Source organism: Lonchura striata, chromosome 14 (assembly GCF_050655825.1).
Source record: "Lonchura striata isolate lonStrDom1 chromosome 14, ASM5065582v1, whole genome shotgun sequence".
In the NCBI taxonomy this organism is placed as follows: Eukaryota; Metazoa; Chordata; class Aves; order Passeriformes; family Estrildidae; genus Lonchura; species Lonchura striata.
In genome coordinates, this window is record NC_140716.1 from 13,859,310 (window position 1) to 13,881,654 (window position 22,345).

Genomic DNA, 22,345 nt, shown 5'->3' on the forward strand with positions numbered 1-22,345 from the left:
CCTGCCCGAGGGCATGCTGGAGCAAGGTGGGATGCCCAACAAAGCGAACATTATCAATCTTCAATTCAAACTTTTTGCCACACATATCTGACTTGGTAGCCAAAATCGTTGCCAGGATGACATCTGAAAACCTTGAAGAGCAGAAACAGAAATTATTACTGTTTTCAAAAAGCACACCCCCAAAATATTCTTCCAAACACAGAAATATTTAACTCCAAAGTTTTTAAGCCATTGTAAATTGTGACTAGATTGCTGTACCTGGAGTACCACCAATTATGTAAAATTAAGGACCCCTAAATTACATCCCTCAGATCATTACAATTATAAAACAGGAAGCATTCACAACAAAGACTGCAGGGTCATGCTCATTTAATTACATGCTCAGCAAAATACATTGAAAAGATTAGATGCAGTTTGCTTAAATATAAAAAGAGCTGGAGTTATTAGCCATTGCCTGGATTTAGCTGCAGGTTAATGAACTTACTAAGCAACTACATATTGACACAGCCTGTCACTCAAGCACAACAGAGATCTTTAAGCCATTCAGTATGGCAGAGGGGAAGGCAAGAAAGAGCTGATTCAATTAAAAGAAACATGGCCAATGCTTGTCCTTCCTTTCCTAAAGCTCATCAGTGACATTTCAAGTTCCTCATTTAATAGATCTCAACCTGTGCTCAGCAGCCCATTGGCACCTTCCAAGAGCTGCGTGGCCTCACCTGGGCTTTCTCATTTGATAAATTACATTTATAACAGGCCAGGCCCTTCCCAAAGCCCAGCTATGGGGTTACTGAATTGCTCTGGATTGGTGAGGGCAAGGTAGCAGCTCTGAGATGGGAGGGCAAGTATCCACAAGGGGTCTGCCCTGTGAAACACAGCCAGTGCTGCAAAGCCAGCTAAAAATCCCATGTGACAAGGGAGGAATTCCACAACTGCTCTCTCCAATGGCCTCTCAACATTGGTCTGGTCTACCAGGAGTTGTTTCCTCAAGGTGTCCCCTGGGACAGTGAAGCCCAAACCCACAGGGAAGAGGACCTCAGCTGCTAGAGTAAACTTGTTGCTCTAGAATAAAGCACTGCAAGGCTTGTTATTAACAAGTTCTCTCCTCATCTGTTTTACAGAAGCTCCTACTTGCCCTAATGAATTTCAGACCACTCTCATGAGAGCTGGTTTTTAAGAATGAAAATGTTTATTTCGTTTTGTGTATTTACACCCAGGGATGTGTGTCCCTGCCAGACCATCCCCCTAGAGCAGGCAGGTATCCCAGATAACCCAGTATCACTCAGACAGGAGGGCAGGCATGGGTGTGTGCTGTGCTCATCTTATCTCTTGGCCACAAGTGAGCCTTCCATGCCCAGAGAAGCAATTAATGTACCTTAGTCCTGCTTCCCTCTGAGTCATGGAGTACTACAGAAATTAAGACAAATGCACTCAAGGACACGGGGAATTCCTTTTATTTACAAATACTGGAGATGAAGGACCACACAGGTCCAAACTGCCAAAGCCCCAGGTGCTTGTACAAACAGGTTGCCCTGACCACAGCACGCTGCTTCTGTTTGGTTTATGGAAGGAGCAGCTGTGCACAAACTTCCAAATCCCTGACTGCTCTGCTCCAAACTTCAAGCTAAGGGCAAGCAGAGACTAGCCAGAGACTCCTGGGGCCACTGAGCCCATGCTCTCCAGCCACTGGGCTGCACAACTTGGGAAGTTTGGGAGCAAAGGGCAAAGCACTGGAACAGGACCTGGACTGACAGTCCCTGGAGATCACATTTAAAATAGAAAAGTCACCATGACAGCAGTGAGCTTCTCCTCCTCTTTTCACCCTGATCAGCTGCTCATTAATAGGCTCATTATGGAGCCAGGAAGATGGGAACAGCACTGGATCCAAAAGGAGCATATGTTTTGGGGGGTGAAGGGAGAAGGAGGGCAAACTAGAAAATGTCGCCTTCCTGTTAAGAAATTAGTTCCCCTTCCCTCCTCCAGCCTTGGCAAAGGATACCTGGGAGCTGATAAACTGATCATTCTCATAACTTCCATAAGGAATTACACCAGCAGATCTTTCAACAGATAAATGTGGTGCTAAAGGTGGGAATTCAGCAGTTTCCCAGGGGAGCTCTTGACACCAACATTCCTGTCTGCCCTACCTTGCATATATGGCTCTTTGGGGAAGAAGAGATTAAAAGGCTGATTTTGGAAAGTCCTCAGAATCTTCTCACTAGCAGGGTCTTCTCTGTCTGGGAGGGTACTGAATTGCAGTCAGAGGACATGCTCAGGGACAGAATCCTGACACAGGAGCACCTCCTATCACCACAGGCTCTCCCAAGAGTCATCTGGACTCTAGTCCCATTCTCCTCCTCTGACAGCCTGGATTTATAGTTTTGCTGTCTGGGGTTTTTTTAACCCCCACTGCTCTACATAATTTTGACATTTCTTGGGCCTCAGGACAATAGGGAAATTGAGGAACAGCAGATGTGTTATTCCCATTACTTCAATTAGTCACCTCATCCTAGAAAATAACACTTTAAATATTTCATTACACATTTTCCCATCTTTGGGGTATGTTAAGATGACCTAAAAACACTGACTGACTTCTCAGAGCCCAAGAGTTTGTAAGAAGCAGATTAAGTTTTGCAGTTGGGCAGTAACCCTTTTCCTTTTATGAGATTAGTCTGAGCATTGTGAATCCCAGGGGGAAGCAAACCTCTTCTGTACTAAGGAATTCGGAAGGCAGGAAGAATATACAACAAACAAAAGATTTGTCCAATATATTCTACCACTTCTCTTCAGAGCAGAACATAGCAACAGCACACTGAAAAGAACAGGGGAAGATTCAAACATTAATTCATTTTTTTCCCCCAAGAATGGATTGTAACTTTTAATATGCCACAGGAATTCAAAGCAAGGTTTTTATAAAGAATTTTCCTTTGAAGTAGTTCAGAACAGGATCTGAGTATGTAGGTGAGGTTTATGCTAAGCAGGGGCTAGGGATGCATTATTTTTTTTCCTTCTGGGGCTCCGAGTTAAGCACTTTTCCCTCTATGTGTGTAATCATCCCATTTAGCTGAGTGGGGCACCAAGAACAAGCAACCAGCACAGTTGCTCTAAAGAGCTCTCCATCATTACCCTGGGATTAAATAGATTACTCACTGATCTGTACTTTCAAGTCACTTCTCTCAGAAAACAATTTGATTTAGGGCTCCTTGTTGGAATAACCACAATGCCAAGGCTATATTTGCTGCATTCCCAGAGCCTCCCAGCTTTTCCCAATTCATAGAAGGGACAGTGCCACATCCATTCTGGATTCCCTACAGGAAGCACAGAAATGTTAGTAGGACCTTGGTAATTATCCTGGCACAAACCTTTAGCAATACATTTCCTACAGACACTGTGATTTAGCATACGATTTTCTCATCATTCAGTGTAAAACAGAAACCAGAAACAAAAGCACAATTAAAAGGATGGTGAGAAAAGAAAGCCATTCTAGACAAAGGTGATTGTTTAGAATGTTTGGTCTTACCCTGAAACCAATTGCTCATCAGTTAGAGGACATTGGTCTCTGAAATGGGAACATGGCCATAAACACAAAACAAAACACAACAAAAGAAAATAAACGAGGCAAGTACACAAAATACAAAAGAGAAAAAAAAAGAGATAATATTAAAAATGAGGATGAACTATTAAGGGTTAAACTCTTGTAAAGGAAATACAACTATTGAGGGGAGTCAAAAGTTAATGGAAGGTGAATTCCAAGAATATATTGCAGGCTGTTTGACAACAGGGAGAAAACAGGCTAAGGTAATTTAGCCCTTGCACTAGCAGTGGCTGCTGCCATGTGTTTTCCCACAGTACACAGCATTTATGGAGCTGATTTCCATAGCACTTTTAAATTCATGCTTACCTTAAGAAAAACAGAAGAGGTTGCAGCCTAATTTAGAGCAGATTCTAAACCTCAGTTTCTTTCCTAGACTATTGCTATAATTTCTACCAAAGAACCTCACCAGCAGCCCCAAACGACCCACAGCTCTACCCAACTGGTTCCAGCACTTCCATACCCACAAGGCTTAGGAAAAGAGGATGCTAAGTGTTTATATTTGCAGGATTCTGTGAAGGGCCTGGCACACCCAGCCACCACTGCTCCTGCAGGGATTCACACAGCAGGCACAAGGCTGGCCACACTCACAGCACACACATCAAGTCCTTCTCTGCCCTGCTCTGTGCCCCAGGCAGTAAGCACAGCTTAGGAAAAGGAGATTGAAAAAGCTTTCAAGGCAAAGAATCCTAAACCCTTCTTTACAACAGGCGTACAGAGCAGGACTGAGTTACCACCTGTATTCATTTTTGTATCAGAAACACCTGCTTCAATTTTAACATCCAACTGCCACTTTTTCCTCCAATTAAGATTAAAAAATTACTTGTTTCCTGGAACAACTTCATAAATGTACTAGAAAATGAACCTGATAAAAGCTTTATAATATCCCACATGAGAAAGGGAAGGCAAAACTGAAAACCTCCAATAACTACTCAATACAAAACACAGCAGATTTCTGCCAGTGACAATGAAAAGAGAACCTAGAGAACCTAAATGACAAACTACACAATGGGGTGACATTATAGGAAGGGTGTTTCAAGGAATGGGTGGATGAATGGAAAAGCACACGCTTACAGAAAGGAAGCCTTTCAGAACAAATACAAGGAAGAACACTGCAGTCCAGTGAAAGAGGGACAGAGGAAACAAATGTTATCATAGGAGAACTACTGTTTGTTAGAAAGGGACATTCAAACCCTTGTTTGTCAGTAACTTGGGCTTTTTATAACAGAAGCATTTGCTAAATTTGCTAAAACTCCTTCAGTTAGTCAGCTCTGCTACTAAAAGTGCAAAGTCTGCTGTAACATATGTTACTATATGTGCCTCCTCATTAGAGTATTTGCTTGCTGGCTATACCACCTTCAGAAAAACTCAACTATTTCAAACCAATTTAACATAGCATTATTTTATGGCTTCCAATGAGTAATTGCCTCATATTTTTTCAGGGGAAAGAAAGAAGATTGGCAGGCATCTCTGTGAACATCGGGAGGGGGTGTATTCCTGGTAAAACACTCAGAAACTGAAGGATGTTTTTGAAAAGTGCAAATGATGAAAAGCTGAGAAGAAGCCAACAAAGAGAGACTTGACAAGCAAATTGTTTTGACAGTCACAGTCTTCTGAATACCTTTTTGTTGTATGACCACCATCAACACACCTCAAACATTTTTGCTGCTCAACTTGCTTTCAGCAGGAAGCAAAATATGTATTCTGAGAACCCAAACACAGCTCCAGGGAGTAGAAATTAATACAAGCAAACACACCTCAGTAACCTCAAGGAAGGATTATAATGAATAGGCTGCCATTGTCTATAAAAAACCAAAAAGCATAACAATGACCAGGAAATTGAGCCTGGAGGATAAAAGAAATCCAATTATCTATACAAATATGTGACATAGAGATGGAGTTAAGGCACCCAAACTGATCTAATTTTGTTCCTCCTGAGAGCATTAAGAAATACATGCACCTCAACTACTCTAGGAAAGGTCAGTTCCAAAGTAGTTGATCTGGGTTCCAATAGCTCAGGGGAAAAAGCAACAGTAAACATTACCTAGGACACAATTGGTGCTAGATTACTAATAAATTAAAGACAGCCATCCAGTATAAAAAAGGATGACTCCAACCCTCTTAGGAACTATTGCAGCTACAAGATAAATCTGAAATAACTTTTGTACTGAGCATGCAGTGGGAAAACCTCAACCCTACAACATTATCAAACTTGCCATACACCACCAACTCAACCTAGCAGTCTGCCCACCCCACAGCCTCTCTCTGTGCCACCAAAAACACCCACCCATGGGTGCTCCTGACACACAGGGATTGAAAGGAACCTTTGTCCAACTCTTCCTCAACGAAGTCTTCCAAAAATAATACAAAACCACTTCATAGATTACTTTTATTGTGGACAATTTCAGACAGAAAATCATCACCACCAGAAAACAGACTGGACTTCATGCTGATGAACTCTCTCCATGGTCTGAGTGTCCAGGAAGGGAACTGCTGCACTGCAGAAGGATCTTACATGGATGGAGCTGCCACTGAAGGAATGGCTCTCACAAAACCAGTAGCTCCATTCTTGGTCTCTACAACCCGATCTTCAATGGAAACACACAAACTGAAGCAAAAATTCATCATGTTGGTGAGGAAAAAAGCAATGATAATATTGGTTTCATGGCTTATGAAAGTTAAACTCCTTTCCTTTCCCAGCTTACAAAGCAAGTGCATCTCCCTCCCTCCAGAGGATCTGCATTTTTCTGCTTCCATTCTCCCTTTGTAATCTTTTCTATTCCAAGGCACCAACTTCTGTTACTCCTAAAATTGCCTGATACAAATCAAAGTTGGAGCAATCCGTTCCACAGTTTTGAAGATGTCTTTTTCTCTTCTGCTGGAAGAAGCAGCTGTGTACTTAAAACTTGCATATTTTTTACACCTGTACCAGTCAGTGAAAAATATGAACTTTGCCAACAAAAATCCCCTTGTCTAATATAAATCAACAGCACTCAGTATATAAAGAGCATCAGCATATTCTTCTACTAGCAGGTACCACTGAAGAGGACACATTTAACTGCTACATCAGTTGTGTGGGATGCAGGGGACTTTTAAGAGTGATGATTGCACTGCTGCTGGGAAAAAGCTTTCAGTAATCAAACTGGAAACAAACACAATTTTAAAGGGTCTCTGAATTTCAGAAAGCAGATGCCCAGCCATATAAGCAGCACCAGCAGTGTACTAGACTCCAATATCCAGCATCTAGAAGAAATAAATTTTCAGAGCAACAGAAATGTGCTGCTCTTCTATTTCCCTTTTCATATGCATGGGAGATACAGACAGATCTGAAAAAATTCTTTAATTAGTAACAAATACCTGACCAGTAGATTAAGCATGAACATTCATGCCCAGTGTTCTGGACATCACTACAATGAAACAATTCAAATATTTGTTTTGTGTAGGTTACATGGCAGCACATTCAATTTAAAATCTGTTTCAGAAAACACCAGCAGTTTTCTCATCTGACAATCATTTGAAATGATAAAAGCTTTTCCTACATCACTGCAGTAACCACATATTGTCTCACACTAATTCAGCAACACAGGCAACATACAATAAACACAGCCATACATTAAGTGCTTTGTCCAGCCTACCGAAAGAGCAGAGGCAAGAATCAGTGTCAGACAGAAGTTGGTATCATTCCAACACCTTCTTAATCTACCTAGGGAAATTCTAGAGCCAGGGGTTTGAACAACCACCAACAAAACCCCTGGGATAACCAGCAAATGTGTGCACTGAGCTCTCCTGCTGTCCACAGCCCAGCCTGAAAACTCAACTCAGCTCCCAAACACACAAATGGTTTGCTCTGTCCATAGTGCACTCACTGGACACACAACCAAATGTTGTGTTTGAAGGTTTCAAAGGCATCAGAAGAGGCAGAAGTTATAAATTACCTCAAGCAAAATGTGTTTTCTTAAGATCCCAGTCCTGGAAAATGAAATTAATTGATGATGTTTACAGTCACGTGGGTGATTTTAATTTCAACTAAACCATTCTCTGTCACAAAGTTAACAAAATCGTTATCTTTTTTTGGGTGGGAAAGTGATGATTACTTTGTACTCTTATAAAAGAGAAGAGCGGCAATTACGTCTTTTTTATTAATACTGGAGATTAAAATACGTATCTGTAAGTGAACTATGGGCCAACAGACAAAAAAGTTTTCTCTCCCAGATTTCTCTCATATCTAGTAGTGATAACTTTAGAACTATGCAACAGATTTCAAATGTTCAACAAAACTAATTAGAGGGTCCATCCATACATACACACATGCTGAACACCACAATGCCTATTTTCAGTGCATTTGTTACCCTCTGATTTCCTGTACTTAAAAAACTCTCTTCAAGTCTCAGTTTCCTTTTGAGCCACTGTGTCACTCCACTGACACAACAGCAGTTCTGTCTTGAGAAACAAAATTAGTTATTCATTAGTGGACAGCAATTCCATAAGACTATTACATGAGCTAGGGAAGAAGTTGAAGCAACTGAAAAATATATCTAGTTAGGAGTAGGGAGGTAAAGAAAAGTGGGATTTTGCCAAAGGATTAATACTCCTAGTTTTGCAAGGGTAATATTGCCTTTCTAACGAGCATAGAATAGCTGACCTTGCCCAGAAAACAAGAGATGCAGCAGCACTACCTCGTGAGACAGTTCTCTTTACTAAGCACTAAGTTGGTCACAACTTGATATTAAAGCATTTTTTGCCAGGTTGTCTTCTGTACAGTCTAAGAGAGTGTGCCTAGAACTAGGAGGCAAGAGAGCAGGAGGCTGTCTCTCCTCCATGTCAACCTCTTAGGCAGAAGAAATATCCTCCCTCCTACCTGGAGTCCCCATCTTGATCTTCTGTGGTGTCACCAGAGCCATTCACAGCATATCGACTCCTTGGTTTGTCTGAAGCAAAGAATAAAGATAAATTTACCCAGGAATAATTTGCATAATGTGTGTTTGTATGTTTTTCTATTCTCACTCAAAAGAACATAAAAAAATAGGAGAAAAAATTTATCCTTCAGGGGATGAAGAGGAGAAAGTGAAACATGCACAGAAACTGATACAGGTAAGTTTGCAGTTCAAGAGTGGAAAGTAAAAGTCTGACCAATGCTACTTCCCAAATCACAGAGCTCCATCACCCTGCAGCACCTTTAGGCCCTTCACTGATACTGGTCCCAGTCCAGCCACAGGCACTGTCCCAAATCACAAAGTAAGAGGCACAAGCAGTGCTGGCACCTGAATAGTACCATGCTTCTGTTTTCCAGGAGAAATTAAACCTCCCCAAGCACATTATTCAAGACTACAGACTAAAGTTTCATGGTTCCTACCCACTGCTGGTTAAAGCTTACAGTGTTTACCAAATCCCTTCCTCCAAATCAGTGCCATCCTTCTCATCCTGCCCCCTCCTTCCCCTGCAGCTCCCAAAACCCATGGGATTCACCTGCCTGGGGACAGAGGTGAGGTACCAGGTGGATAGTGACACCTGGCACTAATGTGGTTCAATTGAGGGATGAGAGGGGTCCCAGGGCACCTGGGGGGAGTGAGGGCAGCTGCAGGGCAAGGGCTGAGAGGTGCAGAGTCCCATGGGGAGCTGTGAGGTGTGCCAGGTCCTCATGGACAAGGGGAGTGAGGGGAGCCTGGTACCCACGGAGTGTAAGGGATGTGTGTGAGGGGATGACAGGTACCCACTGAGTGTGAGGGATGTGTGTGAGGGGATGACAGGTACCCACTGAGTGTGAGGGGTATGTGGGGAGGATGACAGATACCCACAGAGTGTGAGGTTATGTGGGGGGGATGACAGGTACCCACAGACAGTGTGAGGGGTATGTGTGAGGGGATGATAGGTACCCACAGAGTGTGAGGGGTATGTGGGGAGGATGACAGGTACCCACAGAGTATGACGGGTGTGTGTGAGGGATAACAGATACCCACAGACAGTGTGAAGGGTGCGGACTGCCAGGTGAGGGGTGCCAGGCCCCCATGGACGGTGTGAAGGATGTGATGGGGAGTTCCGGCCCCCCGCGGGAGCTGTGAGGGGTCCGTGTGAGGTACCGGACCCCGCGGGAGCTGTGAGGGGTCCGTGTGAGGTACCGGACCCCGCGGGAGCTGTGAGGGGTCCGTGTGAGGTACCGGACCCCGCGGGAGGATGCCGGGCCCAGCCGCAGCTCCCCGGGCCGCACTTACTGTCCTGCGCGGCGGGGTGCTCGGCGCCGCGCTGGAACGGGAAGCGGAACAGCAGCTTGTTGCCGCGGCTGCCCGAGCTCACCAGGATCACGCTGATGGGGCTGGTGCTCTCGCCCATGCCGGCTCGGGCTTCCCGCAGGAAGGGCCCGGCCGCTGCGCCTTCCGCTTCCGCCGGCGCTCGGGGCCGCTGCCCGCCCCGCGGGGCCGCTGCGCCCGTGCGGGCCGGCCCGTGCGGGCCGGCCCGTGCGGCCCTGCCCGTGCGGCCCTGCCCGTGCGGCCCTGCCCGCCGCCCCCGGCCCGAGCCCGGTGCAGCCCATGGCCCCGCTTCTGACCAGCACCTCGTACCCGCAGTGCCCCGCTTCTGACCAGCACCTCGAACCCCCAGTGCCCCGCTTCTGACCAGCACCTCGTACCCCCATGGCCCCAGTTCTGACCAGCACCTCGAACCCCCAGTGCCCCAGTTCTGACCAGCACCTCGTACCCGCAGTGCCCCAGTTCTGACCAGCACCTCGAACCCCCAGTGCCCCGCTTCTGACCAGCACCTCGTACCCCCAGTGCCCCAGTTCTGACCAGCATCTCATACCCCCATGGCACCGCTTCTGACCAGCATCTCGAACCCCCATGGCCCAGTTCTGACCAGCACCTCGAACCCCCAGTGCCCCACTTCTGACCAGCATCTCGTACCCCCATGGCCCCGCTTCTGACCAGCATCTCGAACCCCCATGGCCCCAGTTCTGACCAGCACCTCGAACCCCCATGGCCCCGCTTCTGACCAGTATCTCGAACCCCCAGTGCCCCAGTTCTGACCAGCATCTCGAGCCCCCAGTGCCCCTGTATAACCCTCCATGGTTCCCTGTATAACCCAGTGCCTGCAGTTCAGACCAGCACCTCACACGCAGCCCCATCCCCAGTACAGCCCAGTATTCCCAGTTCCGACCAGCACCTCACACACAGCCCCATCCCCAATACAGGCAAGTGCCCCCAGTTCTGGACAGCACATCATGCCCGCACAGCTTGTTCCCAGTACAGCCCAGTGTTCCCAGTTCATACCAGCACCTCACCTGCAGCCACATGCCCAGTTATGACAGCACCTCACACATAGCCCTGTTCCCAGTACAGCCCAGTGCCCCCAGTTCAGACCAGCACCTGACACTTACTTTCTCTCAACCATCCCAGTGTCCCATGGACACCACTCCCTGTTCCAGGCACTCCCAGTTTATCCCAGTGCCTCACATGCCTGCAGCCAGCACCCTCCAGCTCAGCCCAGTGCCCCCAGCATGGCCCAGCACCCCCAGTTCAGCCCTGTACCCAGACAGTGCATGGTGGTCCCAGCCCTGGATCCCTCCACAGGGGCTGCTGGATCCTGGACCACCCAATGCTGTTATTTGGCCACTGTGGGTCATTTGTGGGCTTTCAGCCAGTTCAGTCATTAACTCCAGAGCTTTCCTGAGAGCTGGTAACAAAGACCAGCGAGGATTCATCATGTCCCCCATGCCCAGACCCCCAGCCCCTCCGTCCCCGGGTTATCATCCTCATGGAAAGGGTGGACAGGCACTGGAACTGACCAGGGCAGTGGTGGAATCACAATCCCTGGAAGTATTAAAAAAAAATGTGGATGTGGCATTTTGGGATATGGTTTAGTGGTGAGCTTAACAGTGCTGGTTTAACCTAACACCTTGGAGTGTGTGTGTGAATAGGAATTTTTCTAAGTGAGCCACGACTCTTCTCATTACACTTTCCCTGCTCTTTTTTCCACATCAGCAACTTTCTAATAGCAACAGGGAAGAAAAGAAGAGCTCCATAAAACAGTATTAAACAAGGAGGCTCGTTGGTAATTAGAGTGGGAATGGAGATAAAGAACACTGGGTAAAGCCTGCTGCAATGACTCTTTGGGACATTTCAAACAGTTTTTTTAAATAACATTTCTGCCTTTCTTGAGCTAAGTACACACATGCCATACACTGAGCAGAAGGCTAAATTAATTGGGAGAACAAAGGTAATTTGTTGTGGATTGGAATGAGGCATGGATGCTTTTTCCCTAGTGGGAGAGGAACTGGTGACCTCTCCTGAGTTTGCCATGGGCAAAAGATGGGATGCAGGAGCTTAATGTGCATCTCCACCCTCCCTGTGCCAGCCTGGGTGCCACTGAGGGTGGATTCACTGGTCGAGAATCCCTCTGTCTTCCCTTCCAGTCCCTCTCCATTCTTCCACCATCTGGCAGTAGATTATTTCCATCAGAGCTGCCAAATCCAGCGTGTCAATATTGCAGATGAATGATTGCAGAGGGCTTTTCCAACCTTAAGGTCTCTGTGACACCAGGGTGGCTGCAGGGGGGCAGCTGTGGAAGTCAGAGCTGTGGGCTCCCCATGCTCATGGAAAGGCTGGCTTGGGCTTGTTGCTCATGTTCACTTCACAACTCTGCTGCACCCTGCCTCATGGTTCCTGTGCTTTTACTCCTGCCTCTGGATTAGGAAGGGTGACATTACTCCCCTGGCAGCAGTCTTGGTGCCTTCATATTTTTTTGTGTTTAATCGAGATCAGAAGTTATCAGCAATTATATTTGAGGATGCCCTGAGGTATTCTGCAAATTCTTCTGTATTTCATTGCATTCCTTAGATGCTTGGACACTCTGAGATATCCCCACTCCGGGTTTTGCTCTGCAGTCCCTGCAGGGACACAGGACAGAGGTGGGTGGCTGAAGAGGGAGATGAGCAGCCCCAGCAGGGTGTAATCTGCAGGGCCATTCTGCACAGGGCCAGTGATAACAATTGAGCAAGAGAAGGCGATGCTGAGGGGAGAGAGTTGTCCTGGGGTGATTAAAGACCAGCCATGTTATCACAGCAGAGCACTCCTTGTACACCAGCACTGGGCTGTCATGTTAAAATTTCAGTGTGCCAGCTTCAAAATATAATTTTACTTACTTAAATAATGAATTATAGGCCTATCTGTCATTTCCAGCTTCTGCACATTTAGTTGTAGTTAGCCTTGTCATTTAAAGCAATGATTGCAAGCTCTTCAAGCCCTGGTAGGAAATTAAAGAGTAAAGCCAGGATTTAGACTCCACTTTCCAGACTTTCAAAATGCAATATGCCTCAAATATTTCAGTTAGAGCAGATATATGTCCTCCTTTATTCACAGCATTCTCCTTGAGGGGAAGGCAATTCCTGTGGATAATACAGGCCCATGGGGAAAGTTGTCCTTGATCTCACAGTGATGCCATTCAATTGGATTTACAATCAGGGCTGTTGGAAATGAGAATCCCACTTTTACAATTAGCTAACAGGTCTGTTGCTTGCTTCTGCTGTTTAAAATGAGAAACTCTGGTAGCTGGCTTTTGGAACAGATTTTAGATTTAAAAATACCTACATCCGTTTAAAAAAAAAAAAAATCCCCTTTGGTGATTCTCTGACAAAGATTCATGACATGCCCAAGGGTGGACATTCTGCAGTGGAGCTGTGGATCTTCATGAGAAGCAGCAGCAAGGGAGGAAGACAGGGTTGGGGGGCTTCCCAGAGGACATCTTCTCTACTCGTCCTGTGACACAGAAGCAGCAGCAATCAGGCTGTCCAGTTCTTTGCATTCCTGAGGCCAGGACCCCCTTGTCTCACTACCCCATGGGTAGCTGCAACACTGTAATGAGGAATTTGGCTGAAAGGTTCATGCAAAGCCGAGCCATTTTCCATGTCATGTTGTGCTGAGGATCAGACTTCTCCCACCGGATTTGTTCCTGAGGAGTTTCCACAACAATCCCCAGCACAGCTCTGATCCTGAGTGAGTAATGAGCTCCTTCTAACAAGCTACTGTCCCCTTTTGGCTGCTCTGGTTTTTGAGATAGTGCAGGAGTAACTCTCAGAAAAGGGTTTCAAATTCCATAATGATTTCAGTGATGATGAATCCTCCTGTGCAGACATCACTCTGTGCACTCACAAACCTTAATCCTGCCCAGGTTACACAGGAGAGGAAGGAGTCCTGATGGTCTGTGCCTTATCCCTGTGTTTATCTGGGTCACAGCTTGGTGGAGTAACCCCTGATTAAAAGCACTCTCACTGAGGAGAGCTTGGAGCACTGCCATGCAACACGACGTGTAAGAGGCAGTACTTTGGGGAGGAGACAAAAACATTATGTAAATGGATATTTCACAACAGCATCTATATTTTGGAAGTAAATTTTTTATGGGAAAACTGCAAGTTTTGGAAATGTGTGTAGCAAGGGATGATGAATACCACCTTTCTTGGTACTGCCACCCATTTAAGTTGTATAAATTGAATACCATGTTGTCTGTGCCCTGGCTCTGCCTGTGTTGTCAGTGGTACTTTGAAATGGAGACTGCACTGCTCTGCATCAGTGTAGCCAGAGTGAGCTCTGGGTTTTCAGGGGATATGTATGGCAGTATCAAAGGGAAGGTATACAAATAGCCCTCTGATAATATTCCCTGTGGTAAAACAATTGTCCTCCTTGTGTCTCAGGTGAGTCTGCTTTCATATCCCCTCTTAAAGTGAGTGAATTACCCAGCCACCCAGCCCTTGGTCAGAAGGACTGAGGAGGAGCTGTGGCACTGAACACAATCTGAAATTAAATCCCAGAGAAGTTGTTGGCCTCCACAGAGGGGATGATAATTCAAGATCCTCAAACCCAGCCAGGCCTGCATACTCAGAGGCCCAAGTGCTTTGTGCCTGCCTTTTGGGAAAGCCCAAGGTTTATTCTAGTTTGTGTGACAGATGGCATGCAGAGAAGCTTAAATTAGAGCCCAGTGCAGAGTATAAGGGGTGGCTCAGAGTCCTTCTGCAAGTGCAGGGCTGCTTGGGCAGAGAATGTTATCTGACCCCTCTGACTGTACCAGCCAGGGCTCTGTGCAAGCTGCCAGCTCTCAGTGGTGATGGCTGAGGCTGCTGAAGTTTATCAGTGTGGCAAAGAGATTTACCTCTGCTTTATCTGCTGGCAGGATAGTTACTCCCAGAGGTTCTGCAGCAACCATCTCCAGCAGGGCATTTCTTTGACACTTTGCCCATTTACCTGTGATTACAGACCTGTGCTGGTCTCCATTTTGCTTGTTTGGTCCTTCACCCACCCAGGGCCCATGCGCTGATGGTACCAGCCATCTGCTGTAGGACCAGGAGCTCTTGTGCATGTTCAGCACATAGCACAACACAGCCAGCACTAACAGGAGTGCTGAGAGCTATTTTACAGTGCAGGGAACAACTAACAGTAAGATCACACAGTTAGAAATCAAAGATGTGCAGTCTGAGGATTATAAAGAAAGAAATCTGACTGGGCTTTCTCTCACACACACATTTTTCTAGTACCATACTCAATTTCACAAACTCTGTATTCCGGTATCCAAAGTAATCCTTACTACCAGTGCTGTCATAGGCAGCAATTGTGAGTCCCTAATTCTTTGCAAGAAGCTGGCAAAGTGAAGTCCTGAAGCAAATGGCAGAATCTGCACTTACTCTTCAAAAATCAGAATTTCATTTCTCCTCTGAACTGCACTACAGATCTCCCAGCCCGTCCCTACCACTACCTACAAACCATTTCATGTGAAATATTGCACATGGTGCAGCCACATATACTGGAAGTGGCTGGGTCAGAAAGGCTCAGAGTCTTGTGTTCACATCTGTGAACCAAGGGAGGAAATGCAGATTCCTCTCCAGGCTCCTTAGCGCGCTGCAGCCCACACGCTCCTCAGCTTAGACGTGTCCTAATGCTTCACCACTGGACTTTTGCAGCATTATCTCTCTGTTCATGTATCAATACGTGTCCAGACAATTTCTTTGGACCACACAGCTGTTAGGTTAAGAAGCAAGAAGCTGATAAGGCCAGCAGGCAAGGAGGACAGTGTGCTGACCCTTGCCAGTGTAGCCATTGCTCCTCAGGAGATAAGTGTCCCCACTCCTCAGCGGGCCTCTGGAGTGACCAATGAGTGTGGACAGGCACCAAGCTCTGCTCCCCCCTTCCCCTTTATAACCAGGGCTGCCAGGTGGTGAGTCCAAACCTGCTCTGAGCTGCCACTGCAAGGGGACAGAGCCAGCACCTCCTGCACGATGACGCTGACCCAAGCCGAGAAAGCCGCCGTGGTCACCGTCTGGGCCAAGGTGGCCACCCAGGCTGATGCCATCGGGGCAGAATCACTGGAGAGGTAAGGCCCCAGCAGGCCTCCAAAGAGGGCTTTGCTTTTGGGATGCATCTCATGTAGAACTTGGGTGAGTGAGAGCAGGCTGGGACCAGGGAGACTTGATGAAGAGTTGTGCTGTTTGATATGTAATCTCCAGGAGTTATAGCTGTGCTACTAAATGCTTCACAATCTGGCAGTAAAGCATGCTTTTTTTAAACTATTTAATAGGGTTGGGTTTTTTTCTTATAGCCATACAGAAGAATTCATAGCCAGAAGCACTGGTGAGGAATACAAAGTCATTCATACTCAGTGTCCTGAACACCATTATCCCTGTTAGGGAATAAACTTTAAGTGGTTTATGGTACAAGTGATGCACTTTCTCTTGCAGTTTTTATGCATTTAGAGAATAGCTGTCCACTAAATTCACTGGATGCTCAGGTTTCATTGTTCCAGTTGTTAAGTAACAAACTGTTAGGAAACAAGACAGCTGGACCCCCTGCATGAAGCATGGCACAGTAATTCAAAGTCCATACCAATTAAACAAGGTGGTATAAAAGGTTCTGGAAATTATCAGAAATTCTTATGTTATTCAAACTGACTTAAATGCTATTTACAGCTCAATATATAGTATTATGATCCTCCTTTCAGGATTCTGAGTACCATTAATATCAATTCTGGTTTGTTAATTTTTGTTTGAAGGTCCAGGAAACTTGGTTATAATATAATACAGGAAATTTGGTGACAAGATGGGGCTTTTATTTAGTAAAAACAAAACCAAACAAAAGCAAACCCAAGGCTACACTAAGTTTTAAATAATTTTTAACACTTAATTCTTCTCTAGTACATACAGATAAACCTGCTGTCTAATCTGCATGTGCTGCAGAAGGTTTACACTGCACTTGTTCTGAGGTTTTACCACCTCATACCATTTCTAATGCTGACCCTCTTCATCATGTCCTCCTCCAGGCTTTTCTTGAGCTACCCCCAGACAAAAACCTACTTCCCTCACTTCGACCTGAGCCAAGGCTCAGCTCAGCTCCGTGGCCATGGCTCCAAGGTCATGAGTGCCATTGGGGAAGCTGTGAAGAACATTGATGACATCCGAAGGGCTTTGGCCAAGCTCAGCGAGCTGCATGCTTACATCCTCAGGGTGGACCCCGTGAACTTCAAGGTGAGTGAGCACAGAGACTTTCAGGGGTGGAAACTGCCATCACAAAATTAGAGACCATAGGTCTCTAATGGCACCTTGATCCCTGACTGTGCTGCACAGTCGGTTTCTCATATGATTTTCAACCTGAGATTGGGTCTTTTAATGGAAGTTCTGGCCCAATGCATGCAAAGAACTCCTGTGGTTTGTGTTCGACAGACTCAAATCTCTACTGGTTTTGCTGTAATTCAAAATTAATCTGCCTCATACATCAAGCTGTATCACCTGTCTGGAACAAAGTTTTAATAAATTATAAACAGTCCCACTTTGTTGCACTTGAGGAAGGGGCACATACAAGAGGGAGTGGGATCAAGCAGTGCCTTTGGCTCTAAACAAAAGACAACTGCACTTCTTCACTCCCATCTCAGGCAGCAGCACCGCCTGGTTGGGACATGTGCTTGTCAGCCCCGAGCACACTGGGCCCAAGGTACACTGCAGACCCTTACACTGATACCTGGTACTCACTGGGATGGATTTCCTGCTGCTTTCCCTTACAGCTGCTTTCCCACTGTATCCTGTGCTCCGTGGCTGCCCACTATCCCCGTGACTTCACCCCAGAAGTTCATGCGGCGTGGGACAAGTTCCTGTCCAGTGTTTCCTCTGTTCTGACGGAGAAGTACAGATAAATGACCTCAACAGAGGGTGAGGGAGGTCCATCCACAGCCCAGCCCTGCTGCCAGGCTCTGGGACATCACCCCTCCCTGGGCAGCTCTTTAAATCCCTGCTGCAGGGCCTTGGTCATCTGCAAAACCCAATAAATAATTCAAATGTGAGCCATGGTCTCTGTGCTTTCCTCTCTATGTGTTCTGCCCACACCTGATTGTTCAGGCAGGGGTGTTCTGAAATGTCTACACAATATGGAGGGCGTTTATAAAAAGTTAAAGTTTATAAACTTTATAAACTCATGTACTAATTCACATACCAATGAACTCATACTAATTCATGTGCCAATTCAGCGGGGATAACATAACATTCAGTGAGAGCAACACAGCATTGAGCAGAAGCCCAAAATGGGCTGGAGCCCTGTGACTGCAGCTGCTCACCAAGGTATATCCACCACAGTCTGTCTCCAGGCTGACCAGGGAAGAATCTTTCACTTGCTAGGACATTGAATGGACCAAGGCTTTTTGCCTGACCTATCCAAAACCCATCCCAGCCTGCTGGGAACCAAACCTGCATTGCAATGCAGGGCATTGTCCTCTCATGCCTCTCTCCATGGGGTATGGATGTGGCATCTGATGTGTTTCTTCTGTGAGTTAACCCCACTGTGCAGCCACTGTGCCCCAACTCCCACTCACCCTCCCCCTGCAATGGGATGAGGTGAAGGGCAAAGGAAGATAAAAGCAAGAAAAATTGGGGGTCAAGATCAAACAAACAAACAGAAATAATTGTTTAGTTAGTGAAGACTATGTGGAAGTGCAGGAAAGAAAACAAAACATGGGATGCAAAGGCAATCCCTCACCACATCCCATAGGCAGGCTGATGTTCAGCCAGTTCATGAGCAAAAACCATAAATAATCCCCCTAAAACTCCCTCAGACCCCTTCTTTTCCCTTTGATTGCTGAGCATGGTGTTATATGGTATGAAATACCTTTTTGATTAGTTGGGCCTATCTGCCTGGCTGTGTCCTCTCCCAGCACCTCAAAATCTATTCCTTGGGTGGGGGCAGCGTGAGAAGAAGAGACAGTCTTGATGCTGTGCAAATGCTGCTCAACAAAATCTGGAACATCGGCCTTTTACTGGGCCAGTTTGGCCAAAAACCTGAAGCACAGGACCATGTCAGCTCCTGTCTCAGACTTCTGGCATTAAACACGGGGTGCAAGGCCTTCAGCCTGCTCTGATGGCCAGCCTGAGCCAGCACTGCAAGTGGCAGCCCTTGTCTCATCCCTGGAATTTAGGGACTGTGTTTGGACAAGGGGGAGAAAGATGTGGAAGCTCTCAGGCCACCAAATGGCTCTAAACATATCACCAGAGCAGCTTTTAAAGCATTCTTCATCCATGGATGTCAGGTAACCTGGAGGTTTAAATCCATGACTTATGTGCTAGGTCAGCAACTGGTGTGTCCCTTACCCTGTGTTTGCACCAACTCCTTCCCACAGAGGCTGAGAGAAGGATGTGAGAGTCAGAGGAAATGGCCTCAAGTTGTGCCAGGAGAGGCTTAGGTTGGATATTAGGAAAAAATTCCTCATTGAAAGCCTTGCCAGGCACTGGCACAGACTGTCCAGGGCAGTGGTGGAGTCCCTGTCCCTGGAGGGATTTAGCAGATGTCCAGATGTGGCCCCTGGGGACCTGGTTTAGTGTTGGCCTTGGCAGTGCTGGGGGAATGGTTGGGCTCGATGATCCTAGACACCCTTTCCAACATTAATAATTTGATTATTCTAAAATTCTGTTCTTGTATGACCAGCCACCACATGTCCTGCAGGACTTCCCAGCATTTATAGGGAGAAGCAGGAGCACACATTGGGGTGGGAACAAGGGAAGGAGTCCAGGACTTACAAGCATTACAGGATGGACTTTGGGAAGACTGTCCAGGCAGGGAACAACCTCCTCTTTGGGTTCACGGTCTTCCCAAAGTCCATCCTGTGATGCTTGTCAGGCAATCCCTGCCTGGATTTCTCTGGGAGGGCTTGTTCATGTCTCCTACTCAGAGGCCATGGGGCCTCTTGGGGCAGAGAGGGGCTGGATGTGCCAAAGTCTGGAGGGGACATGGGACACTTGTGGGACCTACCTCAACACCCTCAGAGCCAAGTGGGATCCTGGCCCATCTGTGGAGAACGATGGACCACAACAGCAGGTTTGAGGACATGCCAGCCAGGCTGGACAAGGCTGTGGCACTCGTGGGACATGCCTGGGGCTGCTGCTGTCCAAGGGACAGCCTGGTAAGGTGCTGCCCCCTGCCCCATTCTGGTGCTGGGCTGGTGCAGTGGGGCAGGAGAGGCAGCTGGGCCCCACAGGGGCCTCCTTAGGGCAGGGCCCCCCCGAGGCATCCGGGGCCCCCAAGGCAGTGCCGCAGCCGCTCCCAGGGCCCGGCCATCCCCTGGTCCCTCAGTGTGATAAGATAAGGCTGGGAGGAGGTGCCAGCAGCTATAAGAGGTGTCCCTGCGGTGCTGCTGCCACCAACCCCTGCCCACTCTTCCAGCCGCCACCATGCTGACCGCCGAGGACAAGAAGCTGATCCAGCAGATCTGGGGAAAGTTGGGTGGCGCCGAGGAGGAAATCGGAGCCGATGCCCTGTACAGGTACAGGCCTGGGGACCCCATGGGAGAGGGGGACGAGGGGGTGGGAGCCCCACAGAGGGGCCACTGTGGTGGGTCCAGCTGGGGTCAGCACCACTGAATGTCCCACTCTTCCAGGATGTTCCACTCCTATCCCCCAACCAAGACCTACTTCCCCCACTTCGACCTGTCACAAGGCTCTGACCAGATCCGTGGCCATGGCAAGAAAGTGATGACTGCCCTGGGCGGTGCCATCAAGAACATGGACAACCTCAGCCAGGCTCTGTCTGAGCTCAGCAACCTGCACGCCTACAACCTCCGTGTGGACCCCGTCAACTTCAAGGCAGGCAGGGGATGGGGATGGGGAATGGGGACGGAGTTTGAGGATAGGGATCGGAATGGAGGGACAGGGAGCAGGGGATGGGGAATGGAGACTGGGGGATGGGGAATGGAGACTGAGGGACAGGGAATGGGGACAGAGATCTGGATGGGAGCCGGGGGATGAAGGACAGGGGATGGGGGAGGGGGATCAGGGTGGACAGCAGGGGATGGGGTACAGGGGGTGTGGGACAGGGGCGGGATGGGGAATGAGGGCTGGAGTGGTGGTGCTAAGCCCCGTTTTTCCTTGCAGTTCCTGTCGCAGTGCTTGCAGGTGACTCTGGCTACCCGCCTGGGTAAGGAGTACAGCCCCGAGGTGCACTCTGCCGTCGACAAGTTCATGTCTGCTGTGGCCAGCGTGCTGGCTGAGAAGTACAGATGAGCTGTCAGCTGTGCCTATGTACCATCAATAAAAAAAGTGTCTTTTGCTGCAGCAACGTGTCTGTTTGTGCCACGGCTGGGGGCTGGGGTGGGCTGGACTGTGTCAGTGTTCCTGCTGGAGGGAGGGGACTGTGGGTGTGAGAATGCAGTACAGGAAGGACAGCACCAGCCCTGGGCTCCCTGGGTGCACCTCAAGGTCCTGCTTGCTTCCAACCCTCTCCAGAACAGGATGCAGCTGATGGCAGGACCCAGGGAATGAAGCTGTGCTTGCATCACTCCAGGGAGCAGGGTGAAGGCTGTGCCAAGACAAATGTGATCATTGCATTCCCCTGAAGGATTCCTGGGGGTGATGGGGGAGTAGGATAAATCCTGCCTGTCTCCATCTATCAAGATGGCTTTTTAAGACTTTATTAGGAGTGCTGCAGGAGCTCAGTGCTTGCATGAGCTCCAGAAGCAATCTGAGAATTCATGGAGTGAAAAGTCCATTGCAGATCATTAAGCACAAAGACTGTTCAGGGACTCAAGCTCCTGAACCACAAATCCCAGTCAATTGCCAGGGAAGAACCTCCACACCTGCCCCAGGGTGTCTGCTCTTCCCTTGGGATCCAGGCAGGGTGGGGATGGGATGTGCAAATCTGCAGTCCAGTATAGGGACACTGGTTTCAGGACTTTGGAGCCTGAATTTTAAAAGAATCAGTGATCACAGGTGGCAGGCTATGAGGTACTAAACTAGCCCTGGATTTGCTCTGTGCTGTGACACCAGAGGGAGGAGATCCTGCAGGAGAGAGGTGCCTGAGTGTCCATGTGTGGGCAGGTGGGAGCAGTCCCTGGCCATGGCAGCCCCTGCTCCTGCAGGTGAACCCACAGCGCTTGTCCTCCATCCTCCAACACATCCCAGTCCACATCCCAGTGTGCTCACGTGCATTTACACCCATTTGTTTTTGTGCCACCAGTTTGAAGGGTTCTGCTGCTTTGGCAGCTCTCCCCATGCACACACATGCAGCAGACCCTGCCCTGCTGCTGCTGCTGCTTCCCAGAAAATCAGCCCCCCCAGCCCTCCCTCCTGACTCTGTGCTGCCAAACGGAGCTAATCTCCCCAAAACACAATTGATAAGAACCTCAGCCATGGAGGAAACACGGGTGTGAACTGTCCCTGCTGTCTGCACCACCTGCCGAACCTACTGTGAGCTCTGCAAGCCCCTTCACCCTCCTTGTCTTCCTCGCCACCCTCTTCTTCCTTGCCCTTGTTAGATTCCT

General features: G+C 47.8%; 3 protein-coding genes across 21 annotated transcripts in view; 2 read left to right on the forward strand and 1 right to left on the reverse strand.

Moving 5' to 3' along the window:
- NPRL3 (NPR3 like, GATOR1 complex subunit) overlaps positions 1-10,229 on the reverse strand; it is a 41,392-nt gene extending 31,163 nt beyond the window's left edge. For 3 of the 19 annotated variants that reach the window (XM_085592404.1, XM_085592422.1, XM_085592423.1), the window contains exons 1-4: positions 9,878-10,229; positions 8,445-8,514; positions 3,515-3,553; positions 2-131 (exon numbers count right to left, since the gene is read on the reverse strand). In XM_085592404.1, the coding sequence (XP_085448530.1) occupies positions 2-131; positions 3,515-3,553; positions 8,445-8,514; positions 9,878-10,214 (576 nt within the window). In that variant the 5' untranslated portion in view covers positions 10,215-10,229. Of the gene's footprint in view, position 1; positions 132-484; positions 3,094-3,144; positions 3,303-3,514; positions 3,554-7,521; positions 7,556-8,444; positions 8,515-9,795 lie in introns of those variants that run through there. The other 16 variants (XM_021531219.3, XM_085592408.1, XM_021531220.3 and 13 more) reach the window with 13 other exon arrangements.
- Positions 10,230-15,783: 5,554 nt separating this feature from the next.
- LOC110471036 (hemoglobin subunit pi) lies at positions 15,784-19,143 on the forward strand. Its single transcript, XM_021531229.3, has 3 exons — positions 15,784-15,931; positions 16,874-17,078; positions 17,612-19,143. Exons 1-3 carry the CDS (start codon positions 15,837-15,839, stop codon positions 17,738-17,740), a joined length of 429 nt encoding a protein of 142 aa, XP_021386904.1. The 5' UTR covers positions 15,784-15,836; the 3' UTR covers positions 17,741-19,143.
- A 1,085-nt stretch (positions 19,144-20,228) lies between these two features.
- Positions 20,229-21,140, forward strand: LOC110471035 (hemoglobin subunit alpha-D). Its single transcript, XM_021531228.3, has 3 exons — positions 20,229-20,353; positions 20,468-20,672; positions 20,961-21,140. Exons 1-3 carry the CDS (start codon positions 20,262-20,264, stop codon positions 21,087-21,089), a joined length of 426 nt encoding a protein of 141 aa, XP_021386903.1. The 5' UTR covers positions 20,229-20,261; the 3' UTR covers positions 21,090-21,140.
- Positions 21,141-22,345: the final 1,205 nt, after the last annotated feature.

What these genes read in the sequence shown, in the direction of transcription:
- LOC110471035 (XM_021531228.3), top strand. Translation starts at nt 20,262, where the DNA reads ATGCTGACCGCCGAGGACAAGAAGCTGATCCAGCAGATCTGGGGAAAG. An exon ending in GGAGCCGATGCCCTGTACAG is followed by an intron (nt 20,354 to 20,467) that starts GTACAGGCCTGG and finishes CCACTCTTCCAG; the next exon opens with GATGTTCCACTCCTATCCCC. An exon ending in TGGACCCCGTCAACTTCAAG is followed by an intron (nt 20,673 to 20,960) that starts GCAGGCAGGGGA and finishes TTTTCCTTGCAG; the next exon opens with TTCCTGTCGCAGTGCTTGCA.
- LOC110471036 (XM_021531229.3), top strand. Translation starts at nt 15,837, where the DNA reads ATGACGCTGACCCAAGCCGAGAAAGCCGCCGTGGTCACCGTCTGGGCC. An exon ending in GGGGCAGAATCACTGGAGAG is followed by an intron (nt 15,932 to 16,873) that starts GTAAGGCCCCAG and finishes GTCCTCCTCCAG; the next exon opens with GCTTTTCTTGAGCTACCCCC. An exon ending in TGGACCCCGTGAACTTCAAG is followed by an intron (nt 17,079 to 17,611) that starts GTGAGTGAGCAC and finishes TTTCCCTTACAG; the next exon opens with CTGCTTTCCCACTGTATCCT.